The 24,880-nt window shown below is 52.8% G+C and overlaps 1 protein-coding gene across 7 annotated transcripts; it reads left to right on the top strand.

Annotated features, from left to right (window-relative positions):
• Positions 1-19: 19 nt before the first annotated feature.
• MSI1 (musashi RNA binding protein 1) lies at positions 20-23,232 on the top strand. Of its 7 annotated transcripts, none has more exons than XM_019649169.1 (14): positions 20-102; positions 665-746; positions 845-929; positions 3,867-3,908; positions 5,457-5,549; positions 9,075-9,123; positions 10,295-10,377; positions 10,840-10,957; positions 14,352-14,432; positions 15,743-15,799; positions 18,938-19,006; positions 19,809-19,963; positions 20,421-20,484; positions 21,446-23,232. In XM_019649169.1, the coding sequence occupies exons 1-13, from the start codon at positions 66-68 to the stop codon at positions 20,460-20,462; spliced, it is 993 nt and encodes a 330-aa protein (XP_019504714.1). In that variant the 5' UTR covers positions 20-65; the 3' UTR covers positions 20,463-20,484; positions 21,446-23,232. The 7 variants fall into 7 exon arrangements, with proteins under 7 accessions (XP_019504714.1, XP_019504713.1, XP_019504716.1 ...); XM_019649168.1 differs by having other exon boundaries at positions 19,776-19,963; XM_019649171.1 differs by lacking the exon at positions 15,743-15,799.
• The last annotated feature ends 1,648 nt before the right edge of the window (positions 23,233-24,880 follow it).

Below are 24,880 nucleotides of genomic sequence, written 5' to 3'. Positions count from 1 at the left end.
CCCCCTGCGCCCCGCCGCCCGGCGCTCACGCGGGCCCTTTGTGTCTCTCCTCCTCCCGCAGCAAGATGTTCATCGGGGGACTCAGTTGGCAGACTACGCAGGGTGAGCGAGCCCGGGAGCGCCCGCCGGCTCGGCAGGGCACCCCGAACCCCCTGGCGCCCCGGAACCGGACACCCCAGCCGGGCCCTGCGCCCTGCTGACCCCGGGCGCCCCCGCGCTCTCTTTCGCGCCCCGCCCGGGGACCCCGAGAGCGCAGGGCGATCGGGAAGCGCGCACGGCCCAGCGGGTGGAGGAGAGGAGATGAGGGGTTCAGGGGGCATCGGGGGGTGGGCTGGGCCCCCGGGACCCGCCGGCGGCAGCGCCAACTCCGCTCGCACCTGCGGCTCAAACTTTTGTGAGGCGGCTCCCGGAGCGGCGGGAACCCGGCCGGAGCCGTCCCCCCTCCAGCCCAGCTGGGCCCTCGGCTTTCTGGGGCCCCCGTGGGCGCCAGGAGGCTCCATGGGAGCCGGGTGAGGGCTGGAGGTGGGGGGGCACACTGGAGAACGCTCAGGCTGCTTGGCGCGGGGGCGGACGGGCCGCGCCGGGGTCACCGGGGGCAAAGGACGGTGGAGAGGGGGAAGGGCGCGGGGCCCGGGCTGGTCCGAAGGCGGGTGTGTGGTTACAGAAGGGCTGCGCGAATACTTCGGCCAGTTCGGGGAAGTGAAGGAGTGTCTGGTGATGCGGGACCCCCTGACCAAGAGATCCAGGTGAGCCCCTCACCCCCTCCTCCTGCTCCCGGCTCGCCCCCCTCCACCGCCACTCACTGCCTTGTAACCATCTGCCTCTCCCTCACTACGGCGCGCAGGGGTTTCGGCTTCGTCACTTTCATGGACCAGGCGGGGGTGGATAAAGTGCTGGCGCAATCGCGGCACGAGCTCGACTCCAAAACAGTGAGTGGCCCTCGGGGCTTCGGGGGTCCTTTGGGAGAGGGAGGCCGCCGGAGGAGAGGGTCAGGACTCTCCCCAGGGGACAGTTGTATGGGGTCTTTAAGGAAGAAGGGAGTTTTCCGAGTAGAAGGGCTGCCAGGCTCAGAAACTTTGTCACTAGAGTTGAGGGGAGAGGGAAGAGGAAAAACCCAGGCCTGCCATGAGATGCTACATCTCCCAACCCCTCCAGTATTGGCGAGGGAAGAAGCAGCTACCACTCCTTCCTACTAACCTTGATGCCTCAGAGAGGAGCTTGGGGTGGGGCTAGGTCCCTCCCCTAGCCCAAATTGGGTGAGTCAGAGCTGCAGTGACCCACCCCGTGGCTTCTCTGAATTGTAACTAGTATTTGGCTCTGCGACACCCCCCCCCCCCCATTCCAAACCAATGGCAAAGCACCATAGAACACCCCCCCAACCCATTCCTCCTTCCCCTGACTTTTGGTCAATGTGCTCCTTGCTTTGTGTGGAAGACCCAGACCTGCTTTGCCCATGAAGGGGTTTATTAGAAGGGAGCCTGCTTGCCTGAAAACAACCCTTCTGAGGGTTAGATTTTAGCTGCTTGTTTGGCATTCAAACTCCTGGAACATTTTGCTGTTGTCCCACTGCTCCCCAGGGTCTTGGGCCCTGTAGAGGGCGCTGACCCAGGCTGGGTCTCAAGGAGAGAGGGGAAAAAGAGAAAGTCAGAGGGGTTATTCTGTGATTGGGGTGACCTGTGATGGGGGTGACCATCTGCCAAGGGGCCAGGACAGTGTGATCTCTCTCCGCACTCCCCCACTCTCCTCTAGCCCTGGGCCTCCCTGCTTGGGTCAGTCCCTGGCTCCTGTTTACCTGCAACAATAGCTGGTTGTGCCCAAGAATTTGTTAAATTACTGCCTGTCCCCAGCTCCTGTTATCTCTGCCCAGTGGCTCCCACTCCTGCTCCCAGTAATGAGCAAATGAGGCCAGGCCTCAACTTTGCCGGCTCTGAAAGGATCTTCTTGGCTCAGGCTGAGTGACCCAAGCTGGGAATGGAGAGACAGTGGCCTATTGTTTTTTGGTGATTATCTGCCATCAAGCTGCCTGTTCTCCTACCATCCCCTGTCCTCAGAATGCACTGATGGCTTCTGCAGCGCTCAGGAAGCTGAGATTTAAGGGCTGGGGCTGGAGCTGGGGGGAATGGAAGATTGATAAAGGGAAGAGAGAAGAGAGGAAGGAGGGTGAGATGAGCATCCTTCTGAGCTTTGGGACTCAAGGGCAAGGGCTTTGTGTTTGGCATTCTCTGGCCTGGTAAAGGGCGGGTGGGAGGGAGGTGTATTGTGGGGAGTCTATTTTGGGTTCTTTCACCTTTTATTTATTTGTTGGGTTTTACTTACGTTGCCAGCCGTGAATCGGAGTGGAGGTGGGGCGTGTCAAGGATGGGTGTGTGTGGGTCTGTGGGACCTGGCTTGGGTACCATCTCCGCATCAGTGTCTGTGCAGGGGTACTATGTGAGTTGTGCTTTGGTAGCTGGGGAGGATGCTTTCAGGAGAAACAGAAGGAGGAAAATGTCCATAGATGTACAAAATCACACCTTCAGACAAGGAAAATGGTCAGCTGTGATTTTTCCTGGGGCCCGGTGGGACTTTGGGAGAGAGGAGACACTACTTTAGCGTGGATTTTAGAGGTTCCTTCTCTGTGGCCAAATTCCACGGAGGGAGCCTTTAGGAAGCTGGTCCCTGGTTCGTGCCATTCAGGCAGAGAGCGGCCAGAGCTGGTTGTGTAAAATGAACGAGGCTGAATTTTTGAACGGAAGGAACTTTGGGAAAAGATAGATCTTGCCTGGGATTGGCTGGTGAATTTCTGAGTGGTGTCCACCCATGTGGGTAGCAAGAAACTCTGGAATGACCGGGCCTCACAGGCCCTGCATTGATCACAGTGTCTCATGGCTTTTGCTGTTTCTAAGTACAGGTAGAGTGCTCGGGAGTATCCAGGTGCATGTTGCTTTTCCCCTCAGTTTTCACAGCCAAGGGCAAAGGTGGCCTACTGGTAATAGCACCTTTGTTTGTGCAGTGAAGGGCAGTTCACAAAGGGCCGTTTTTACCCACATTATCTCGTTTGATTCCCCCCAGCTGCCCCTGGGAAAAATGGGTGTGATTGTCCCACTTTGCAGATGAGGGAACTGAGGCTCAGAAGGACCAGGCGAGCTCCCAGGATCACAGGCTTGGCCAGGGGCCCAGAGTTTCTGAGTCCAAGTCCCATGCCCTTGCATGTCCCCAGAGCCTGGGCTCTGCTTCGCCTCAAACCTAGCTGCATTCTCAGGGAGCTGTTTGCTTGCACCCTCAAGGAGGGCTGTTAGATGTCGATAATATCAGGGAAACAGAACTGAGTCCATTCCTGGTGTTTATGAACTCTTATCTTGAAGCAAAGAGTTTCCATTCTCAAGGCTTCAAAAGTCTGGATTGCATGCCTCACCTAGACAGGTTATCTGTGTGAAGTAGGTTAAGCTGGGAAGGCCCTCAATATACCTGGTGCTTAAAGGAATAAGACTTCGCTTACTTTTTTGGGTTCTTGCTGTGAGCTAGACACCATGCCAAGTGCTTTGTAAGCATTATCTCAAGCAATCTGCAGATGACTCTTTGAGGTGGATGTTACTGTTTGCCCATTTTGCAGGTGAGCTTGACCCTGGGGCTCAGAGAGCTTAGCTTGCCTAAGGTCTCACAGCTGGGAAGCAGTGTAAGTGGGATTCAAACCCAGTAGCCTGGCTCTGTGGCCTAAATGCATAACCACTACACTTTCCTGCTAGAGGCTGTGGGGGTTTCTGTCACTTCTGTGTCACCTCTGTCTGTGTCCTGGGATGAGAAACGTCCTCAGGGCTGAAGGCTGTGTGGTCACCCATCTGAAATGTGATAATCAAGGCCCCTTCTACTTCTCCCTTCTCTTTCAGATTGATCCCAAGGTGGCCTTTCCTCGGCGAGCACAGCCTAAGGTAGGTGTGTCTGTGTCTGAGAAGAGCTCTGTTACTGAGGACAGTGATATTCCCAGCATTCCTTTCTATGAAAGATGCTTCTGGAACCTCTGTGGACTGGGATGGGAGGAGGGAGGATTCTTGATATCCTTGCTCTGTGAATTGAAGACACCATGCATCACCTTTCCATCTGCTCTGGGGTGGACCAGGGAGAGGGCTGCATGTGTTGGGAGAAGGGGAACCCCTCAGGGTACCTATTGTCCTGTATTTGAAGCCAGTATGGTTTGGACCCTGCGTCAAATTCTGACCTCAGAAATCACAGCCTCTGTGCCCAGCACCTCTGGGGGTCAAACCCAGGACAGGCTTACCCCCTGAGACTGAGCTAGAATCAGGCCAGGAAGCTACCTCTGACCCAGTCACCCTCCTACCTCTTGAATGTGATGTGTTGGGTTTGAGGAGGGGGAAGGCACCATGGAGTCTGTCACCTGTTGTCTTTCAACTTGGGTAACTGGGGCTGCCCTCCCAAGTGTTCTCTCTCCCTGGGCAGTGGTGAATTTTTCTGGGTATGTGGAAAACATTTCTGAGCAGTTGAGCTATATAGCACTCAAAACTTTTGGCCCAGGGAAGGGGCCAAGATTCTATTCAAGGCCCCAATGGCAACTAGCCAGATCTTAATTTTTAAGCAGTTGAATATAGGGGACAGAGGGGAAGGCTGATTGGAGTACAAGGATCAGGACCCTTGTGTCTGCCGACTTATCATGTGTCCTAGAACTAGGTCCCCCTCCAGGAGATCTTAGTTTCCTCTTTGCTAGGGGGTTGGTGGGAACTAGGATGCCTTAGGATTTTGAGCCATGGCGCCCAGCTCCTGCCATAGGGAAGGGAGAAGGGCAGCTTTTAGGAGACAGGAAAGGGGCATCTCTGGAAGGGTCCAGCAGAGGGCCTGAAAGCAATTATGGAGCCAGGTATTCGAAGGAAGCTGCACTAGGGAGCACATGGTCGGAATTGGGTTAATTCCATTAAGCAGTTTGGTGACAGAAGGTGCTTTAGTGTTAGGATGGGGCTGGGAATTGCCTGTGGATTAGCCATGCGCTCCTGGGGTAATTAGGACCATGTGTTCTTCCTAAAACAGGGCTGGGGCCACGGGGCTACCAGCGGTTGGGTTGCGAGGAGGTTGATGAAGAAAATGTCGGTGTAAAGTTCAGGGGCACCCTGTGATGGGCCTTGGCCTCTCCGGGAGGGGGCGGTGGTGGGGTCTTTAAGTTAGACTGTATACCTGGGTTACTCACCCACCCCTCTCTCTGTATTGGTCTTTAGGGAAGGCATTTTCCCCACACAGACCCCAGGGTGGAGGGAGGGGAGAGGCACACTCCAGCCAGCCAGGGTTTGGGGTGCACAGCTGCCCGTGACAGGAGGCGGGTATCCAAGGGGGAGTTCAGGGGGGGCCTTCTGAGTAGCTGGGGCCACAGAGAGCTTGTCAGCTGGCGCCCTGGCAGGAGGTCTCGAGCCCCTGCTGGTGGCAGGAGACCACAGGAGTCAGATGCCCACTTTCTTATTCCCTCCTCCTAACAGATGGTGACTCGAACGAAGAAGATCTTTGTGGGGGGGCTATCAGTGAACACCACGGTGGAGGACGTGAAGCAGTATTTTGAGCAGTTCGGGAAGGTGGGTCAAACCTGGGGGTGCTTGCTGAGGGGGTGACAGGCCTGTAGAATTGCTCAGTAGCAAGAGGAGTCTAGGTCATTCCAATTCCTGCAAAAGGTGAAAAGGGGGCTGGGTGTCTTCTGTGGGTAAGGCCAGGCCAACCCACCGCCAGGCTCCTGGGCTATCTGTGGGCCTCAGACTCTGGACACATCCCCTGGGACAGAAGCCACACAGTAGCTGTCTCTGTTGTTGCCCTTCCTCTGTGTTTTTCTCTTGCTTATCTTCATTCACCCGAGGGAGACTGCTCTCTCATAGCCAGTTCAATCCAGTCACCCCTTGGCCTCTTGGGAGTTTGCACCTGTCCAGGCCATGCATGGGCCGTTGCACCTTCCCCCACTCCTTCCTGGTGAGGATGATAAGGGGGCAATAAATATGACTCCCAGTTGCACTCAGCACCCTGCCTGTACAGGTGGGAGCTTGGGGCAGGATCTGGGGGTGGCAGTGGTGCTGATCCCTAGCTATTTTGGGGGGTTGAAGATCAGACCTAGAGGATTGGCCCTCAGCTCTAAGGTGCATCCAGCTTTAATTTGGGGGCTGTTTAATCTACGAAGTAGGAGATATGGCGTCATCAGAAGATAGGACGTCCCTAGAAAGGTGAGCAATTTCAACGTCAAGGTCCCATGGAGAGATGGCAAAGAGGGGACCAAGTTTTAATCCGGGGGGATGAAATAGGGCTGTTGTGCTTAGTGCTGGGGTGAGGTCTACTCCTTCGTGAGACAGGCTACAGGCTGGGTCTCTACTTTCCCATCAAGGAATTTCCAGCTCCCTGTTAGGCAAAGGGCAAAGAAGGTGGCTTGGGAAATAGGATGTGAGCTGGCGACTGGGTGGGTTTCCAGCCCCCTGTCTAGCGTAGAAGGGGAGAGGGTGGGAGGTCCCCTAGCTAGCGGATGCTGGCGGCGTTGAGGCCAGAGGCCGAGGCTCAGGCGCCTCCGTGGGGACCCGGGTCCGGGACAGAGGGCAGGTCGGCGGCCTGGGCCCCAGAGGGAAGGGCGCTCCTGGGAAGCAGCAGGCCCCGCTCACTCCGGCGGGGTGTCTTTGTGTCTGAGCGCCGAGCATTAGAGCTCGCACTAATCTGATCCAGCAGCTGTGATTGGAGGCCGCCTGCCCCCGGGGCCGGAGTTGCCATGGCAACCGGGCCCCAGGAGAAGCCGTCAGCGGCCGCGTCTTTTGTTCGGGCCTAAATCGGCGTTGGCATGTGAAACCGGCCCGGGGAGGCCAGGGGGAGCCGGAGAATAGGCTGCCAGGGAGCGAGGGGGACAGCCGGGAATGCCAAGGGCCCCGCGGCGGGGGGCCCCCCGCCCGGATCGAGGGGCCGCCGCCGAGGGGGGAACAATGGTCAGCCGCCATGGCTGCCACTCAGGCTTAGCGGCCGCCGAACTTGGCGGCTCCCACTGGTCAGCAGGCCTCGGCCGCCTCCCCTCCCCCCGCCAGAACCCCCCTGCCCTCGGGTTCCCATGGAGACCAAAGCCTATTAAGGACACCGGGCTGGGAGCCTCCCTCTCCTCAGCTGGCCCCAGGAGGGGACACTGGTGGGGTCTCCTGGACCCCCAGCCACTTTCCTTGCTTCCTGCATTGGCCTGAAACCCCCTGTCCACTAGGGGTCTGTCCAGCCAGGGCCCAGGTTGAAGGGTCTGGGGGCCAGGGATGGTGGAGTTGGAAGGCTGTGGCTATGGGCTGAATCGGTTTGTGGGTCAAGCAGAAACTCAGAGCTGTAGGAGAGGGAGGAGGGTGTGGCTAATTCGGAGTTCATTCATTCATTCCTTCAAAAAAATAATTACTGAGCACAAGTCAGGGTGCTCCATGGGTTGGTCATGGTCATAGCTGACAAGGTACTGTCCTCATGGAACCTTGAAAGCCAGGGTTGGGCTGCTCTCTCTCCACCTTTGCCTCTCTCCCCCATGTGACTGTGGGCAAGCCCCTCCGTAATAAGGTGATAATCGTCATTACTTATTAAGCACTTACTGTATCCCAGAGACTGTGCGTTAAGAGTATTACGTGCACGATCTCGTTTAACTCCTCCCTATAAGACACTCTTACATCCATTTTATAGACGAGGAACCTGAGTCATGGAGACCCAGAGCCACTTGCCCAAGGCTGCCCACCAGCAAATGTGAGACCTAGGATTCCCATTCAAAGTCTACCTTTATCACAACCCTCCTTTCTGGGTATCTCTTTTCCATTGGTTAAGGGAGTAGGGAAGATGTGCTGAGCCTGAGTGTAAGTCTAGTTTGGACAGTCAAGCTGATTTGGGATTGGGACTCAGAATGGGTCCATAAGGATGGGAGTGACGGTGACACTCCCCTGCAGGGCCCCGGGGCAGGAAGCTCCTTGGGTGGGAGCTGTCATTTCCTTCTCAGATTCTCCAGGGACCCAGCTGCCTCCCGGCTCAGTTGGGGTCCTGGTTCTCCCAGGGGGAAGTCAGAGGCCCGGAGCAGCTTGGCACCTAAGGAGAGCGAGCTGGAGGACCACCCTATTCAGGGGTTGCTCTTTTCTTCAAAGAGGCAGATGATGGCCTGGAAAGGGAGTGAAGGAGAGAGTAGGGGAGAAGCAGTGACCCACGGCCTCGAGAAATTTACCTTCATCCCTTGGGTGTCTGAACATTTGTGGGAAGGTCAGCACCTGGAGTGCGATGGAGGGATAGCATCTTATCCCTTAGCTTAGCCCCATGAGATAGCTGACATTGGCTGAAGAATGAAGAGGGCAAGGAGGACGCACCAGATGTAGGCAAAGGGAAGGAGATGTGACTGGGGAGGGAAGCTAGGCCTTTGGTTGTCCATATATTCATGAAGGAGTAGCAAGAAGAGAAGTCTGGGGTCCAGGGGAGGAAGGATAATGTAGACCCTCACCCTTCCTCGGCCGCTGTCCCCTCCCCCAGTCAGTGGGAGGCAAGCAGCCCAGGCACTGAACTCTACTTGCCTTAATTACAGCCTCTAGCAAAAGGAAACCTCAATTAGAGGAAAAGATCTGTACCAGCAGAGGGAGTCAAGACTGGCTGGGGTGGCTGCTGTCCTTTTGGCCTTTTGCAAAAAAGGAAAAGGCTTTTGCTCCCCCAGCTCATATCTTGCTCCCGTATTTCTTTCTCTAGTGCCCACTCAGTGCCTCCTCCTCGCAGGCTTGGTCTAGGATTTGCTGTGTGACCATGGGCAGGTGACTTCACCTCTCTGAGCTCATTTCCTTATCTACAAAATGAGGATCTTACCATGCAGGGAATGTGGAGAGGATGATGGGGCAACGTGCCAAGCACGTATTTGGCACTTAATATTTGCAGGCTGGTCGACTGAGAATCTGGTGGTTGACCGGGCAGGGGGGCAGGTACTGTGGCATCCAGTTGGAGTTGCAGATGAAAAGTTGTCCCCAGCACAGGGAGCAGGTTTAAGATAAAGCCTGGACTGGGCAATAAGGGATTGGGTGTGGAGGCCCCTGCTCCTGGGTCCCCTGGTATCTGGTGGGTCCTCCAAAAAACAAAATGGTTCTGTTTTATTTCAGGTGGATGATGCCATGTTGATGTTTGACAAAACCACCAACAGGCACCGAGGTGGGTGTGGCCTCCTCCCCCTTTCAGGCTGGGCTGGGGGCCTGTGGTCAGCCAGGGGGCTGCAGGTCACAGCTGCCCTTTCATCTCTCCTCCTGACATCCTATCCCTGAGGATCTGCATCCTCTCCAGGGCCTGGCCTTACAGAAGGCTTTTGTCCCGCCGCGTTTCCTGTGCTAGAAACTTGCAGAATTGCAGACACCCGAGAGGAGCAGAGCAGCAGACTCACCCCCTCCACCCCCTACTCGGCCCCCACCATGTCTGCCCAGCCAGTGTCTCTGCAGGGGCTTACCTTGTCCCTGGTAACCAGAGCTCAGGCCATGCTGCCCCAGGGTCAGGCTGACTCGTAGCCCCAGGCAGTCTGCTTCTGCCACTGCCCTCCACCCCCACCCTCTGGCTGAGCCCAGCCCCCAGCCCCTTTGCCCCTGAACCTGTGAGCATCTGGGCCACAGTGTTCACACTGCCTGGTTGTTTTTCTCCCAAGGGCCTTGCCTTCTGAGAATCCCATTCCAGTCCCTGGGGCACACCCGGGAAGAGGCGGGGTTTTTCTCCAGTTGCTTCAGGCCTTTGGGCCTTGTAGCCTGTTCTGGGAGTGGAGTATGTGCTATTGTGTGTGTGTGTGTGTGTGTGTGTGTGTGTATCTGCATGTGAGGGTGTCAGTATCTGAATATTCGTGTATGTTTGGTGTGTCAGGGTGACTGCACATGTATGCAGGGGACTTTATGTTTTTGTAAGCACCAGTGTCTGTGTGACACATAGGTACATGAGTGTCTACCGATATGTGTGTGAGTGTGTGTACAAATATATGTGTGGGTGTGTACACCTTTGTGTAAGTTTAAGTAAGTGTTTGTGTGTATTCTTTCTTTCCTCTTGGGAAAGCATCAGAGGAAGAGAAAGGGCACATTGAGTGTCATTTCCTCACAGCTCTGTCACTTCCTCAGTTGCTGTGTGATCTTGAGCAAGTCACTTCACTTCGCTGAGCCTTGGTTTTCACATCTGTCATTTGGAACTAGAAACCCTGTCTCAGAGAGTAGTTGAGAGGTTCTTGGGCTGTGGGCAGAGCCTTTGGTTAACTCTCAGACACTAGCCTGTGAGAGAGGAGTGGTGGTATTAGTATGACTCGGGGCTGGGTTTTGACCGTGAGCCCCGTTTTGACCCTGCCTTTGCCCACTAGGGTTCGGTTTTGTCACGTTTGAGAGCGAAGACATCGTGGAGAAAGTGTGTGAAATCCATTTCCATGAAATCAACAACAAAATGGTGAGCTGGGGTTGGATGGGGTGGAGGTACAGGGGGAGACGGAGGCTCCAGGTTGAGCCAGCCTGGGACACGCTTGGGGGTTCTGGTGGCAGGCAGAGGGGCCTCAAAGTTAGTGGGATAGCGGCAGTTCTCCTACCCCCTGAAAATATGGACAGGAAGGCAGTATCCCATGGTTGAAACCTCATTCTACCACTTGGTAGTGTAGTCATTGGGCAGATGGCTTCTCCTCTCTGAGCCTCAGTTTCCTCAACTGTAAAACGTGAGTGGCAATAATACCTCCCTCGTAGGATTGGTGTAAGCATTCATAAACTACTGCATGCCAAGCCATTTACCCAGTGCCTAGCACATAGTGAGTGCTCCATAAATGGTAACTGAAATGAAAAATAAAAAGGCCTGCCAGGGAACAGGAGGGTCCGTGACCCCAGGATTGTAGGAGGGACTGACCGCCAGGTCTCATTGCAGGTGGAATGTAAGAAAGCTCAGCCAAAAGAGGTGATGTCGCCAACGGGTTCGGCCCGGGGGAGGTCTCGAGTCATGCCCTACGGAATGGACGCCTTCATGCTGGGCATCGGCATGCTGGGTATGTGCCAGGCCTGCACCTGTGGCTTCTTCCTGTCTGGAACGGCTCCAGAGGCTGCCAGGGGCGGCATGGGTGTTGCATCTCCTCTGTGGTCTGCCCTCCTGTCTGAGTCATTGGGTGGGAGTGCGGACCCAGGATCTCAGGTCTGTCAGGCCTACCAAAGGTGGGGCAGTTTTGTTGTGGGGTACTGCCCTCTGGCGGTAGCCAGAAGAATGGTCCAGCTGCTCCTTATTAATTGGTCCTTCTGTCCATCCATTTATTTGTTCGTCCATGCATCCATCCAGTCAATAGTTATTGAGCAACTATGATGCCAGGCACTATACCGGGAAGTACAACAATGACTTTCCTTGGACCTTTGTGGTCTGGCAGGGAAAACAAATAAGAACATAAATAAATAGGTTTAGGATGGAAAAGTGTACCAAGGGAACATGGGTCACAGGGAACTTGACCAAGACTTAGAGAAGCCAGAAAAGAAGTTACATTTAAACTTGAGTCTGCAGGTTGAGTAGGAGCTAGTGATGGGAAGGCAGGGGACAAGGGAAGGGAAAAATGTTCCAGGCAGAGGGAACAGCATTTACAAAGACCCAAAGACGTTCGGGAAGGCAAAGAAGGCTGCTGCTTCTTGATCATTCAACTTATATCGATTGAGCAGCTTCTGAGAGGTGGCACCTGCCCTCATGGAGTTCCCCATCAAGTGGGAGACAGGAATAAAGGGTCAAAGTCATCACAGAGTGACTGGAGGCTGTGGGAGGGCCAAGGAGGCACCTAAACCCACCTGGGCCCCCTGGAGGAGATGAAGGCTGCCAGGAGTCTTGGAAGTTGAGGAGAAGTCAGCAACACTTGGGGCCCATGACTGAGCAGAAAATTGGAGCTGGGCCCCCAGGAAGTTCATCTCTGGAGAGACAAGAGGTGCCCACATAGAAAGAGAATAGTATGACGGGGTCTTGATTGCAGGGGATGGGGGAGGGGTGCCCTGGGAATCAGAGGAGGGGGCCTGGTGTGGGCTAGAGGGTCAGGATTTGGGATCACAGGTAGGGTGGGTGAGGACAGCACCCTCCAAATGGAGCACAGTCTTCTCTTGAGGTTTTTTTTTTTTTTTTTCTCTTGAAGTTTTTTTTAAAAACTTTTTATTTGGAAGTAATTTCAAACTTTCAGAAGGGTTGAAAAAGGAAAGTAGCACAAACAACATTTGCTTTAGCATTTTCTCTCTCTGCGTGTTTGTATATTTGTATGTGTGTGTGTATATATACATACATACATGTGTACACACACACACACACACACTAGTGATTTTTTCCTGAATCATTTGAGGATAAATTATATGCATTATGGCCCTTTACCCCTAAATATTTCATTGTATATTTCCTAAGATGAGAGATATTCTTTCATGAAACCACATAATAATTATCAACTTGATACATTTATATTGATATAATATATATATATATATATTTTTTTTTTTTGGAATTGGGGAATTGGGGGGATGGGAACAGTGCTGGGGAATTGGGGGAAGGGGAACAGACAAGTTGCTGTCATTTTGTTCTTCAGTCTAGTTGTGAAGGACGTTTCACTGGCCCAAGTTGGCACCATCATTGTGCTCTTCCCTGGTGAGGCAGATCAGTCGCCGGCTTCTGGACGGCCACTCACTGTGGCTGCTGACCGCTCACGCTGGCTGCTGGCTACACACGGTAGCCCATGGTAACCCACTGCCACAGGGGCTGCAGCCTATGCCGTCACCGGCGACTCACGGCAGCGCAGCTCCAGGTTGAGCTGTTGTTCAGCATCTTAGCTGTGGAGGGCAGTGTCACTGGCCCTCATATGTGGGATCCAAACCGGGGCCCTCTGGCGTCCCAAGCCAGTTCTTAACCAACGCACCACTCAACCGGCCCTTGATATAATATTTTAATGTAAAATATCTATTTTCTGACTTTATCAGTTGACCCAGTAATATTCTTTTTTCTCTTTCTTTCTTTCTTTCTTTCTTTTTTTTTTTTTTTAAGCTGAGCCATCCTGCCGCCTGTTGTCAGCTCAGCAGCAGCTCAGCTTGGGCGGGACTCGAACCACTGTTGCTCAGAGCTCATACTCTTGAGCGAGCTCTTAACCAACTGAGCCACTCGGCCGGCCCTCCTAGTAATATTCTTTATAGCATATTTTTTGCCCTTCAGAACAAGATCTAGGCTAGAGTCAGGTCTTGCATTTAGTTGTCCTGTGTCTTTAGCTTCCTTTCATCTGGAACATTGAGAAAGTTTCCTTTTCAAGGCAATTCATTTTACACCTCATTGAAAGAGTTAAAAAAAAAAAAAAGAAAAAGAAATTTTCTAACAAGTAGCAATAATGGTGGTTAAGAGACTTGGAGCCGGTCAGATCTGAATTTGAACCCCATTTACACCATTATTACTCACTATATGAGTTTTCTTTCATAGCTGCAAATATTTATTAGATGCATACTAAGTAGCAGGCACCATGCTGGTGCTGGAGATACAGAAATAAGAGATGGGGAAAACAGAAAATAAACACTTAAAGAAATCCTGAAATAAATTCAGATAATGATCATCAGGGCTATGAAAGGGAAAAACCAGGGTGATACGATAAATATTGTAACTAATAAGAAGAAAGACTTTTTTTTTTTTTTAATTGAAACTTCATCTTTTCTTTTTTGTTTAGAAATTTTATTGGGGAACAGTGTGTTTTTCAACACTGTTTTCCAAGTCAAGTAGTTGTTTCAATCTAGTTGTGGAGGGCGCAGCTCCTTGGCCCATGTGGGAATTGAACTGGCAACCTTGGTGTTATGAGCCTGTGCTCTAACCACCTGAGCTAACCGGCCGCCCCAAGAGGAAAGACTTTTGGGATGATCTCTCTGAGGAAGACATTTAAGCTGAGACTTGCACAATGAAAAGGACCCAGTCATGTGAAAACCTGGGGAGATGAGTGCTCCAGCAGAGGGAATGGCATATGCAAAGGCCCTGAGGTGGGAGGGAGCTTGGTGAATTTGAGAAACAGCAAGTAGGTCAGTGTGGCTGGAGCAGAGTGACCAGGGGCAGAGTGTAGATGAGGATGGGACAGAGGCAGGAGCCAGAGCACAAAAGGACCTTGGTAAGGGTTTTAATTATTCTCAGCCAATAAGTGTCACCTCTCTGAGCCTCAGTTTCCTTACCTCTATAATGGGGCTCCTAAGAGTAACTATTGCTTAGGGTTCTTGCGAGGTTTAAGGAGAAGATAAATTGCTCTGTGGGCTTAGCACAGGGCTTGGCATGTGATGGGCATTTGGTACATGTGACTGACGATTACTCGTGATACGAGCCGGGGAGGGAAGTGAGTGGCTCAGAGCCTTCCCCACTGATCAGGGTCCAAGCTGGGAGTGAGGCGCCTGACACTAGCCCTCTTGCCCCCTCAGGTTACCCCGGTTTCCAAGCCACGACCTATGCAAGCCGGAGTTACACAGGCCTCGCCCCTGGCTATACCTACCAGTTCCCCGGTAAGTCCTGCTCAGTGTCTCTGCTGCCAGCATGTCCCCGGTTCCTGGGCAGTCTGACTCCTCAGGGCGGTGTCTGGGGATGCATGGCTGGGGGGAAGTCTGCCTGCCGGAGGCTTGAAAGGAAGGGCGTGACTGAGGAAGAAGCGCCTCTCCCCACCCATCCTCTCCTCACCCCCTCCCCAGAGGCTGGGGATGGGGGCTCCAGCATGGCCTTGCATGGCACCGTTCTCTCCCAGGCCCAGGCCGATCTCTGCCTGCGTCCTGCCTTTCTCTCCTCCCCACCCGACTCTAGGGTTGCCACTTCCACCAAAGAGGGCACCAGGCTTGTGGGGGGGCGGTGGGGGAGCTCCCCAAGGGCCAAGGTCGGCTGTGTCTTTCTGGACACACGTATAATGACCACTAGCTACGCTGAGCCTTTCAAGGCCCACAAGACCCTGAATGGTGAAAAACAATTTAAAAGCATGATGATCACCACCCTCATTTGTAATTCAAAATAAAAATAACACTAGGCCTTCAAATAAGTGGCAGGGAGCCCAACAAAGTTTTGAACTGTCCCATGATGACTATTCAATGTTGTTTTCTTTGAGATAGTTGAGATATCAAGTATCAAATTTTCGCCAGGCTTTTTTTTTTTTTTTGGGTCTTATTTCTTAGAGGATCCCTAAACACTTGCATCATTTGCCTCTTGGGCTGTACACAGCTTGGAATCCTATGTATATATAGGATGTCAGGACATAATCCTGACAACAATCTCATGAGGGAAGGCTGGTGATCCCCACTGCCTAGGTGAGGAAACAGCCTCAGAGAAGAGACATGAGCTGCTAAGATGACTCAACTAGATAGTGCTAGATCTGGGAACCAAACCTGAGCCTGACCTGCTGTGTTAGGGTCATTGCTTTTCACCAATGCTGCCTCCCCAGCTCCTCCCCCAGCTCCCTTCCCCCCTTACCCCCCCCCCACACACACACACACAAATAGGAGAAGAGGAGGATTCTGGGGGATGTCTTGGTTCAATCTTAAGCTTTTTAAGAAACATGGGGAACAGTAGCTCCAGTATTGCCCTGTGCCCGGGGTATAGGTGGCAACTCTGCCCACTCTTTCTCTCCCTGTCTGTCTGTCTTTCCTCTCTGTGTCTGGGTCTCCTCCCCTACCCTTGCCTGCTGGGGACCATGCTCTCCCCATCCCCAGGTCTTGGGTCCTGTGCATGGCCTGTCCCCCCACCCAGTGTCCTTGTGGGTGCATTTGTCCTCTCCGGGCCATGCCCGAGAGCCTCCCTGCATCTTCCTAAGCTGTTTTACGTTTCATTTTAGAATTCCGTGTAGAGCGGACCCCTCTCCCGAGCGCCCCAGTCCTCCCCGAGCTTACAGGTCAGTCGCTCGGATTTCGTACACCTCGCAGGCCACATGGGGAGAAAGAGAAGGACTCAGGGACCTTCCCCGGGGAAAGCTAGTGGGGCCCTTTTCTCCTGCCTGGCAGCCCTCCTGCTGTAGGGATACAGCGACTCTGCCCTTGGCACTGGCCAGTCTGTGTAGCTGCATGGACCATAAGTGTGGGGCATAGGGCCAAGCCCAGCAGCTGGAGGCAAAGTCACTCATTCATCCATCTGGCAGATATTTATCTAGTGCCTCCTATGTGCCAGGTGCCATGTAGGCTCCGTGACCCAGCGGAGAAGAAGCCAGGGTCTCAAACTCAGAGCAAAGTGGGCTAGGTGGGGACTTTGGCAAATTGGAGTGGGCACGTCTGCAATCCCTGCCAGCTGGCCTTTGCTGGGAGCGGATGTAGATCCAGTGTTTTCAGATCTCATTTTCCAAGCAAAGCCAGAAACCTGGCTTTTGCTTTTAAATGGATTCTTCAACTATTTTCAAATGTTGACAACAAATTCCTAATTTTTAAGCCACCATGAGCCAAGTGAGACCTATTTGAGGGACACATCCAGCCCACGGGTTGCCCATTTGGGAATTCTAGTCAAGGGGGATGAAGGTGCTTAACCATTGGAGCCATTTCTCCAACGGGAGCTTTCACTTGGGCCAATCAGCTCAGCTATGGAGCTAGGGGCAAGGCCAAGTCCAAGGGGAGGGGAAGGACGTGCTCAGATGAGGTGGGCTGCAAGGGGTTTCTCTGTTCAACCTGCTTCTCCCCCACCCCACCCCCAGACTCTCCCCCCAACCTGACCGTGTGTGGAGGACGTGAGCATGGATGCTGCTTTAGATGAGACCTTCCTTCCAAGGGGTGCTCAGGAGTCCCCCAAAGTGGGGAAAGGGGGAAGAGGAACATGGGGTGAAGAAAGGGGAGGGAGTAGAAAGTCCTGAAGGTGGGGGTGATAGAGGCTCTTCTGTGACCAGCAAAGGGGGAGACAGATGGAGGGTCTCTTGTACTCATTGAAGAACTCTGTGTTAAGGACCTACTGTGTGGGACACGCTGCCAGGTCCTGTGGGCAGAGCAGGGACAAGACAGAGCCAGACCCTGCTGTCACAGAACTAGCAGGCTAGAGAGGGAAACAAATACAAATGAGTAACCCTTTACAGTTGTGATAAGCACCTGCTCGGGTTGGCCATGCTGACTTTCCTTTGTGGAAATACCTAAATGGACCAAAAAAACAGACCTCAGAGCCCAGCCCCCACCCTTAAAGAACTAAGGGAAGAAGTGTCCCCTCTGCAGATGTCTTGGCAGGGGAGGAGGTCTCTCCTGGAGGTCTAGGGTCTGAACTTTTCTCTTGCCTTTAGGAGATGTGGGTGTTCCTTTAATGCATTCGTAGATATTTATCGCGCCAGATGCTATGCCAGGCAATGGGGATACAGCAGTGAATGAGACAGACAAGGTCCATGCCCCCCTGGAGCTGATATTCTCATGGAGGGAGACAGCAATAAATAAGTAAATAAGATACTTTCAGAGTGTGAGATATTCTCATGGAGGGAGACAGCAATAAACAAGTAAACAAATAAATAAGATACTTTCAGAGTGTGAGAAATTCCACAAGGAAAATAAAACGGAGATGGGGTGAGGCATTAGGGTTGCGGGCGGGGGGCTGCATTAGTGAGGGTGGTCAGGGAAGGCTTCTCAGAGGAGGTGACATCTGCGTGAGGAGGAGACAACTGTGTGAAGGTCTTAGGCAAGGCTCCTCTACTGTGTGGTAACTGCACTGTCTTAAACTTTTTAAATTTTATTTTATTGGGGAACATACTAGGGAACAGTGCGTTTTTGCAGGACCCATCAGCTCCAAGTCAAGTAGTAGTTTCAATCTAGTTGTGGAGGGTGCAGCTCCTTGGCCCATGTGGGAATAGAACCAGCAACCGTGGTATTATAAGCTTGTGCTCTAACCAACTGAGCTAAGCGGCTCCCCCTGCACTGTCTTAAACTTGAATCTCCAGGCCAATCAGTGGCCATGCCAAGGATTTTCAGGGGCCTTATTCTGGGGTCCCTGGCCCCAGGTCTAGTTCCAGTTCCAATTCAGAGTCAGGGTGGCCAAAACAGCCTCAAGGGGGCGCATCTTAGGATGGGAGATTGGTGTTCCCCAGAGCAAATGCAAACCGCCTCTGCAGACCCTGGCTCTGGGTGGAATAGTAGTTTCTCAGGTGCTGTTGTGGCAAAGCCAAGCAGTAAAGGGTGCTCACGCCCAGCCCCAGGGAGCTCCAGGCTCAAGCCAACCAGTTATTTAAGCAGAGGTCCCTTCTGCTCCTTCAGCTGACATTTATTAAACACCTCCTGTGTACAAGGCAGGGTGCTAGATGCTGGGGGTGGGGTGGGGGTTGGCGGTAGACAGCAAACAAGGGAATAGCAAGATCCCTGTGTCTGAAGAGGGGATCGGAGAAAAGGGGCTGAGAGGATTTGGAGGAGGAGGCGGTCCTTTCTGGCTGGGTGGTGGTCAGGGGGGTCCCTGAGGCATGCGCACGATTTATTAAGGACATGCTCTCAGGAGAAGGGGAGCGAGGGAAGCAGACCAAGCAGTACAAGGAGCAAGAAGTGTGGCCACGACTGGAGCCCGCCTTCAGCCGGATTGCACAGGGAGCCCTGTGGCTTGAACTGTACCTCAGAGTCGGTTCCACTTTGAGGCAGCGGCCTGGCTTTTTGGACCCCATGTCAGTCAGTCACTGGCTCCAGTTGACAGGGGTTTGGAAGAGGGACATAACCTCCCCTTTACCCCCGGGCTAGGTGGCCCCCTTTGGGCCAAGGGCACTCTCTGGAGAAGGGACAGCTGTGGGCAATTCTCAGAACAACTCCGGGCCGGGTGCCCTGCCCCCACCCCCTGTGAGTTTTGGGTTGTCTGTGCCCCTTGAGTCCAGGGGGGAAATCACTGGGAAGCCACCCTCTCCTCCCTGTCTCCATCCTTTCTGTGAGTCAGAGCACAGATGGTGGCCTGAGGGAGCTCTTTGCTGCCTTGCCCCTGGGGCTGCACTGACCCCTCTGTGGTGGGGTAAGACTGCAGAGGCTCTCCCCAGTGGGAGCCTCCTTCATCCACCTCTGTCCTCTCACTCAGCACACTGAAGCGCCCATACCTTTCCTTTCAGCCATTCCTCTCACCGCTTATGGACCAATGGCGGCGGCGGCGGCGGCGGCGGCTGTGGTTCGAGGGACAGGTGAGGCCTTTTGGGGTTCAGGAAGCAAGGAAAGGCGTACAGGAGGTCAGAGAAGTCTAGAGGGGAGGCAAGGTAGCCACTGCCACCCCTTTTCAGAGGGACTTAGGTATTCATTCACTCGACAAATATTAACTGAACACCTGGCGAGCCAGCCAGGGAGAGGCCTGGCACAGAGATTACAGGCCAGTGGGGGCCTCAGGTATTAAAAAGGCAATCATTCTGAAGGATGATACGGCTTCTCTGGGGAAGTCAGGAGTTCACAGGCCTCTCCGAAAGTCATCCAGGAGGAGGGGCTTCTTCACTTCCGCATTCAAGGCAAAGAGGAGGAAAAGCGTTCTTGGCAGAGGGAATAGCAGGTGCAAAGGCTTGGCAGCCAGTGAACCTGGGCGGAGGGCAGGAGTGGGAGGAGGGAATAGAGGGTAGGAAGAAGGAGGAAGTGGGTCCTGGGGAGACGCTAAACATTTGAAGCAGTGGAGTGATGTGAATTTTAGAAAATGCATACAGCATAGGGAATGGTTTGAAGGTGCTCAAGAGGAGAGGCCTAGAGATCAGTGAGAAGGGGGGCTGCTGAGTGGTCAGACAAGAGATGATGGGGTCCTGGGCTAGGGCTGGTGGGGATGGATGGATGTGGAGAGATCTCCAGGAGGTGCACCCACAGGCTCTGCTGGGATGTGGGGACAGCGAGGCGGAGGGGAGGGATCAAAGTTACGGTGGGTAGAATAGGTTTGAAGGCACAGGGGCTATCACTGTCTTCTTTCTGGGTTGCCAGGCTCTCACCCCTGGACGATGGCTCCCCCTCCAGGTTCGACTCCCAGCCGCACAGGGGGCTTCCTGGGGACCACCAGCCCCGGCCCCATGGCTGAGCTCTATGGGGCAGCCAACCAGGACTCGGGGGTCAGCAGTTACATCAGCGCTGCCAGCCCCGCCCCCAGCACCGGCTTCGGCCACAGTCTTGGGGTGAGTGGGCCAGTCCTGGAAGACCCTGAGATTGGAGGAGGGAGAGGCCTTGTCCGTCTGCCGGGCAGAAGGGAGGCGAGGGATGATGGATGGAGGAGTGTTGCCAAGGGGTAGCATGGTAGTTCTCACTCATTCAGTGGGCATTTAATGATTGCTCTCTGTGTGCCAGGCATTAGTGGGGCTCTGGGGATACTGTGCAAATGAGACTCACCATCTCTGTCTTCGTGGAGGCTAGATTCCAGCTCAGGGGACCCCATATTTAACCAGGGTGCTGGTTTTACGCAGATTCCCAGGCACTGCTCCGAAGAATCTTTTTAGTGGGTCTGCCATGGGAGCGATATGGGCAGGGCCAGAGAAGGGCCTGTGCCTCACCTCAGGTTTTCTATGGGAGAAAAGGAGCCCCTGGGTTTTCTCTGCTTCCCCCAGGAATCTAGGAGTCTAATTCTTCTCTTTCCAGGGTCCCTTGATTGCCACAGCTTTCACCAATGGGTACCACTGAAGCAAGAGACAGGTGGCAGGAGGTGAGGTGGGCAAGGACCTTGGGGTGGGAGAGACACTGGGGAGGCTGGTACTGGGCATCCCAGTCTGGGACACGGACCGTGTCTCTGCCCTCATGGAAACCAGTCCAGTGTGGGGACAGCAGTGATGAATGAACATGAAAAGCTGCTCAACCTACTACATAAAAAAAGTAAATGAAAGCAATAAGGCAAAGATTTTTTTTTTTTTAAGATTCCTAATGTCCAGCATTGATGAGTGTGTAGGGGAAACTATGCAAATAGGCTCAGGGTTTCCAAAGGGCAGCCTGGCAGTGTTTATCCAGATTTGAAACATTCATCCCCTTGACCCAACGATTCCACTTTTAGGCATTTATTTTAAGCAGTGCAAATAACTGAATTGCCCATCAAAAGGAGAGTAGTTAAATAAATGAGAGTACAAGTATATGCACACAATGGAATATTTCACAGCTATTAAAACAATACTGTTGACATATAAATATATACAGAGAGAGAGAGAGAGAGAGAGAGAGAACCCTCTGTACACACAGTCGTCATTCAGTCATCATGTGAATAAGGGACCTTTCATTTTTTTATTCGTCCATTCAAACAACTATTTGTTGACCCCTATTCCAGGAAAGAGGGATGTGTAAGACAGACAAGGTTCCTCTCTCATTCTACAGACAAAAATCAAGTGAACAAGTGAGATAATTCCAAATCGTGTGTGAGGGGGCTACTTTTGGGGGTCAGAGAAGGCATCTCTCAAAAGGTGACATTTGAATAAATCCAACCATTTCAATCTAGGGTAAGAGCTTTTCAAACTGGGCACGGAACGTGCAGTGTGTGAACAAAGATCATCGCGGAGAGGGTATCAGGGAAAGAGACCTACACACAGGGATATGTTCTGGGGCCCCCAAAGAGGGGGGTGGCGCAAGGGTTAGAGGGGCAGGACGCCTCCTTGCCCCAATAACCTCCCGCTGTGTTGCAGCGCCCCAGCCTTGAAGCTGAGGACGGCGAGTGAGCCAGCGAGGGGGCGGGGACACCTCAGCCGCAGCCGCCCCCTCCCCTGCAGCGACTCGGCCCGCTACTGCCTGCCCCCTACTCATGGGCCCACAGCCCGGGCCCCTGCCCTGCTGTCCCTAGAGGTCGTCTGGCCCCGCTACTAACCTCCCTCTCTTCTCCCCTCGCCCCCCCTTGCCCCTCTTGTACCCGCTTTTATTTATTTTGGATTAGCCGGTTGCCCCCCACCACCCCCTGCTTCTTCCCTCTCGGGTCTGTGCCCCCTCCTCTCTGCCGTGCCCCCCATAGGACACCTCCCCCCCTCCCCCAGAAGGCTTTTGTATTTGTGCATAGCTAGAGTGAGGGCGGAGGGGGCCTGCTACAGGCCGCAGCCCCAACCCGGGTTTTTTATTCTGATTTTCCCTCCTTTTCTCTTTACTTTTTTTTTTTTTTTTTTTTAAACCATTTTTTAAACTATTTCTAGGTTTGTGAATGTGAAGCCCCAGGCCGCAGGGGACAAGCGGCCAGGTGCCCCCCACCAGCTGAGAACAAAATGTTTATGTGGGTGTGGGCCCCTGGCCACCTCCCTCCAGCCCTGGAGAGGAGGACAGGGCTGTGTAGGCCAGGCCGAGCCCCTGGAACCATCCCGTCCTGTATTATATGTAAATACTGTGAGGTGAAGCCCCTACCCTCTCTGCGACCCCTTGGGGGTGAGGGCATCACCTGGCCTCACCCTGCACAGGTCTCCTCCCTCCCGTGTTTCTGTCCCCTCCTCAGACACCGTTACTGTAAGCTTGCAGGCCTCAACTGTGGCCGAGGCAGGCCCGCTCTCTCAGGCCCTAGGGGTCAAGGCCTTGGGCCTGCTCACCCTGAAAACCCAGTGTGGGGGCAAGGGCGAGGGAAGAGAAGGGCTCGCCCAGAGCCACTGCTGGAAAGGAATTAACTCTCCAAAGGTCTCCCCTGCCCCCCTACCTAGGTCAGGCCTTCATGGTTTCTGCTCTGAGCCCCCCACGAGTGGGCATCAGGGGGCACTTTGGGAAGGGGCGGACCCTAGGGGAAAGCAAAGGGCTTCTCAGGGAACCCCCACATTCTCTCACTGAAGTTTCCCACCAGGATGGTCCCATGGCCAGAGCCCCTTGGCAGCCCCTGACCCCTGAGCCCCCTTCAAAGGAGAAAGAGGCTCAGGGTCTGACTTCATGAACAGTGAGTGACCTGGCTGGCGTGGCGGGGCTGAGGCCCACCTATTATTGTCCCCCGTCTCTCAATGTCCCTCTCTCCCCAGGTCTGAGGCTGGGGACCTAAGCTCCCTTCGCCATCACAATCCTCACCCTTAAAACCCCCTTTGGAGAGTTAATTGTGTGAGGTGCTTAACCTATTAGCCCTGAGAACACAAAGCAATAATCTTTGTTACTGAGATGTGCGGCTGTTCGTGGTTTTTTTTTTTTTTTTTAATGTTTCCTAATAAAAGAGAAGCTGCATTTTATTGGTTTTTATTTTTAATTTTCTACACGTTTGAGCTGAGTCATGAAAGACTTAGCTTCCCTCTCCTCCCCTTCCTGTGACACCCCGACCCCACCCCACTGGGCCCACCCATGGGATCAGGGCCCTGGAATTCCGTTTTCTGATTTGTTTGGGGAATTTTTAAAAAAGATGTTACATGGTGTTTCGAAGCCAGCAAGTTACCACCTCCGGTGTCTCTTCTCTCCACATCTGTAACTTCTTTTTCCAGGTTTTATTTTCAGTTCGAAATTCCTAATAAATTATTTGAAAACGGTGGTGGGCTTGTAAAGTGTCTTGTTTCTGTGTGCATTTAAGTCTAGGTATCTTGTTTTCTCTTACCTTCTATTTTCCTCCTGGAACAATATTTGATTAACACTTAAGAATACAAGTAGCTTATTGGGGGTATGATTTGGAAAAACTAACTGTGAAAAGACATTTTGAGACAAAGGCCTCTGCAAATGGCCTGAGTATTAGCTAATACTAAGAAACCATTGATATTTTTGTTGAGTGTAATCATGGCATTGTAGTTCTGGATTTTTTTTTTTAATTTTTATTGGGGAATTGGGGGATGGGAACAGCGCTGGGGAATTGTGGGGAAGGGGAACAGACAACTTGCTGTCGTTTTTGTTCTTCAATCTAGTTGTGGAGGACGTCGCTTCACTGGCCCAAGTTGGCACCATCATTGCGCTCTTCCCGGGCGAGGCAGAGCAGTCGCCGGCTTCTGGACGGCCGCTCACGGCAGCTGCTTGGCCGCTCACGCTGGCTATACACGGTAGTCCATGGCAACCCACTGCAGCAGGGGCTGCAGCCTACGCCGTCGCCGGCGACTCACGGCAGCCCAGCTCCAGGTTGAGCTGTTGTTCAGCATCTTAGNGACTCACGGCAGCCCAGCTCCAGGTTGAGCTGTTGTTCAGCATCTTAGCTGTAGAGGGCAGTGTCACTGGCACTCATATGTGGGATCCGAACCAGGGCCCTGTGGCGTCCCAAGCCAGCTCTTAACCAACGTGCCACTTGGCCGGCCCCTGTAGTTCTGTTTTTTAAAAGTTCCTACTGAAAGCTTTTTCTCTCAGATCAGGAGCAAGGGAAGAATGCCCACTCTGGCCACTTCTATTCAGATAGTATTGGAAGTCCTACCCAGAGCAGTTGGGAAGGAAAAAGAAATAAAAGCCACCCAAATTGGAAAGGAAGAAGTAAAAATATCCTGTTCATAGATGACATGATCTTATACATAGAAAACCCTAAAGATTCCACATGCACACAAAGAAAAAAGTGTTAGAACTAATAAAATAATTCAGCACAGTTGCAGGATACATAATCAACTTTCTATACACTAACAATGAACCATTGGAAAAGGAAATTGAAACAATTCTATTTGCAGTAGCATCAAAAATAATTAAATGCTTAGGAATGAACTTAACCAACATAACCAGGTGAAAGACTTGTACAGTGAAAACTACAAAACACTTCTAAAAGAAATTAAAGAAGACACAAATAAATGGAACGACGCCCTGTGTTCGTGGATAGGAAGACAATATTGTTAAGATATCCACACTACCCAGAGGGATTTGCAGATTCAGTGGAACACCTATCAAAATCCCAATGGCATTTTTAGCAGAAATAGGAAAACAAAAGTTCACATGGAATCTCAAGAGACCCCAAATGGTTGAAACAATTTTGAAAAAGTCGGAGGAGTGACACTTTCTGATTTCAAACATTAGAAAAGCTATTGTAATAAAAATAAACAAAGTGTGTTGGGGGGAGGCACTGACATAGAGACAGGCCAATGGAATAGAATAGAGAGCCCAGAAATACACTATTACTTAGTTGGACAAATGATCCTTCAACAAGGGTGCCAAAGCCACTCAATGTGGAAAGGACAGTTTCTTCAATAAATAGGGTTGGGAACACTGGATATCCATGTGCA

The sequence above is a fragment of the Hipposideros armiger genome, unplaced genomic scaffold (genome assembly GCF_001890085.2).
Source record: "Hipposideros armiger isolate ML-2016 unplaced genomic scaffold, ASM189008v1 scaffold_129, whole genome shotgun sequence".
In the NCBI taxonomy this organism is placed as follows: Eukaryota; Metazoa; Chordata; class Mammalia; order Chiroptera; family Hipposideridae; genus Hipposideros; species Hipposideros armiger.
This window is presented reverse-complemented; position numbering and strand designations above follow the sequence as displayed.

Excerpts from the sequence above, each read along its gene's own strand:
- MSI1 (XM_019649168.1), top strand. The coding sequence starts at position 66 with ATGTTCATCGGGGGACTCAGTTGGCAGACTACGCAGG. Across the intron at positions 5,550-9,074 it reads ATTTTGAGCAGTTCGGGAAG|GTGGATGATGCCATGTTGAT; the intron begins GTGGGTCAAACC and ends GTTTTATTTCAG. Across the intron at positions 19,964-20,420 it reads GCTTCGGCCACAGTCTTGGG|GGTCCCTTGATTGCCACAGC; the intron begins GTGAGTGGGCCA and ends TTCTCTTTCCAG.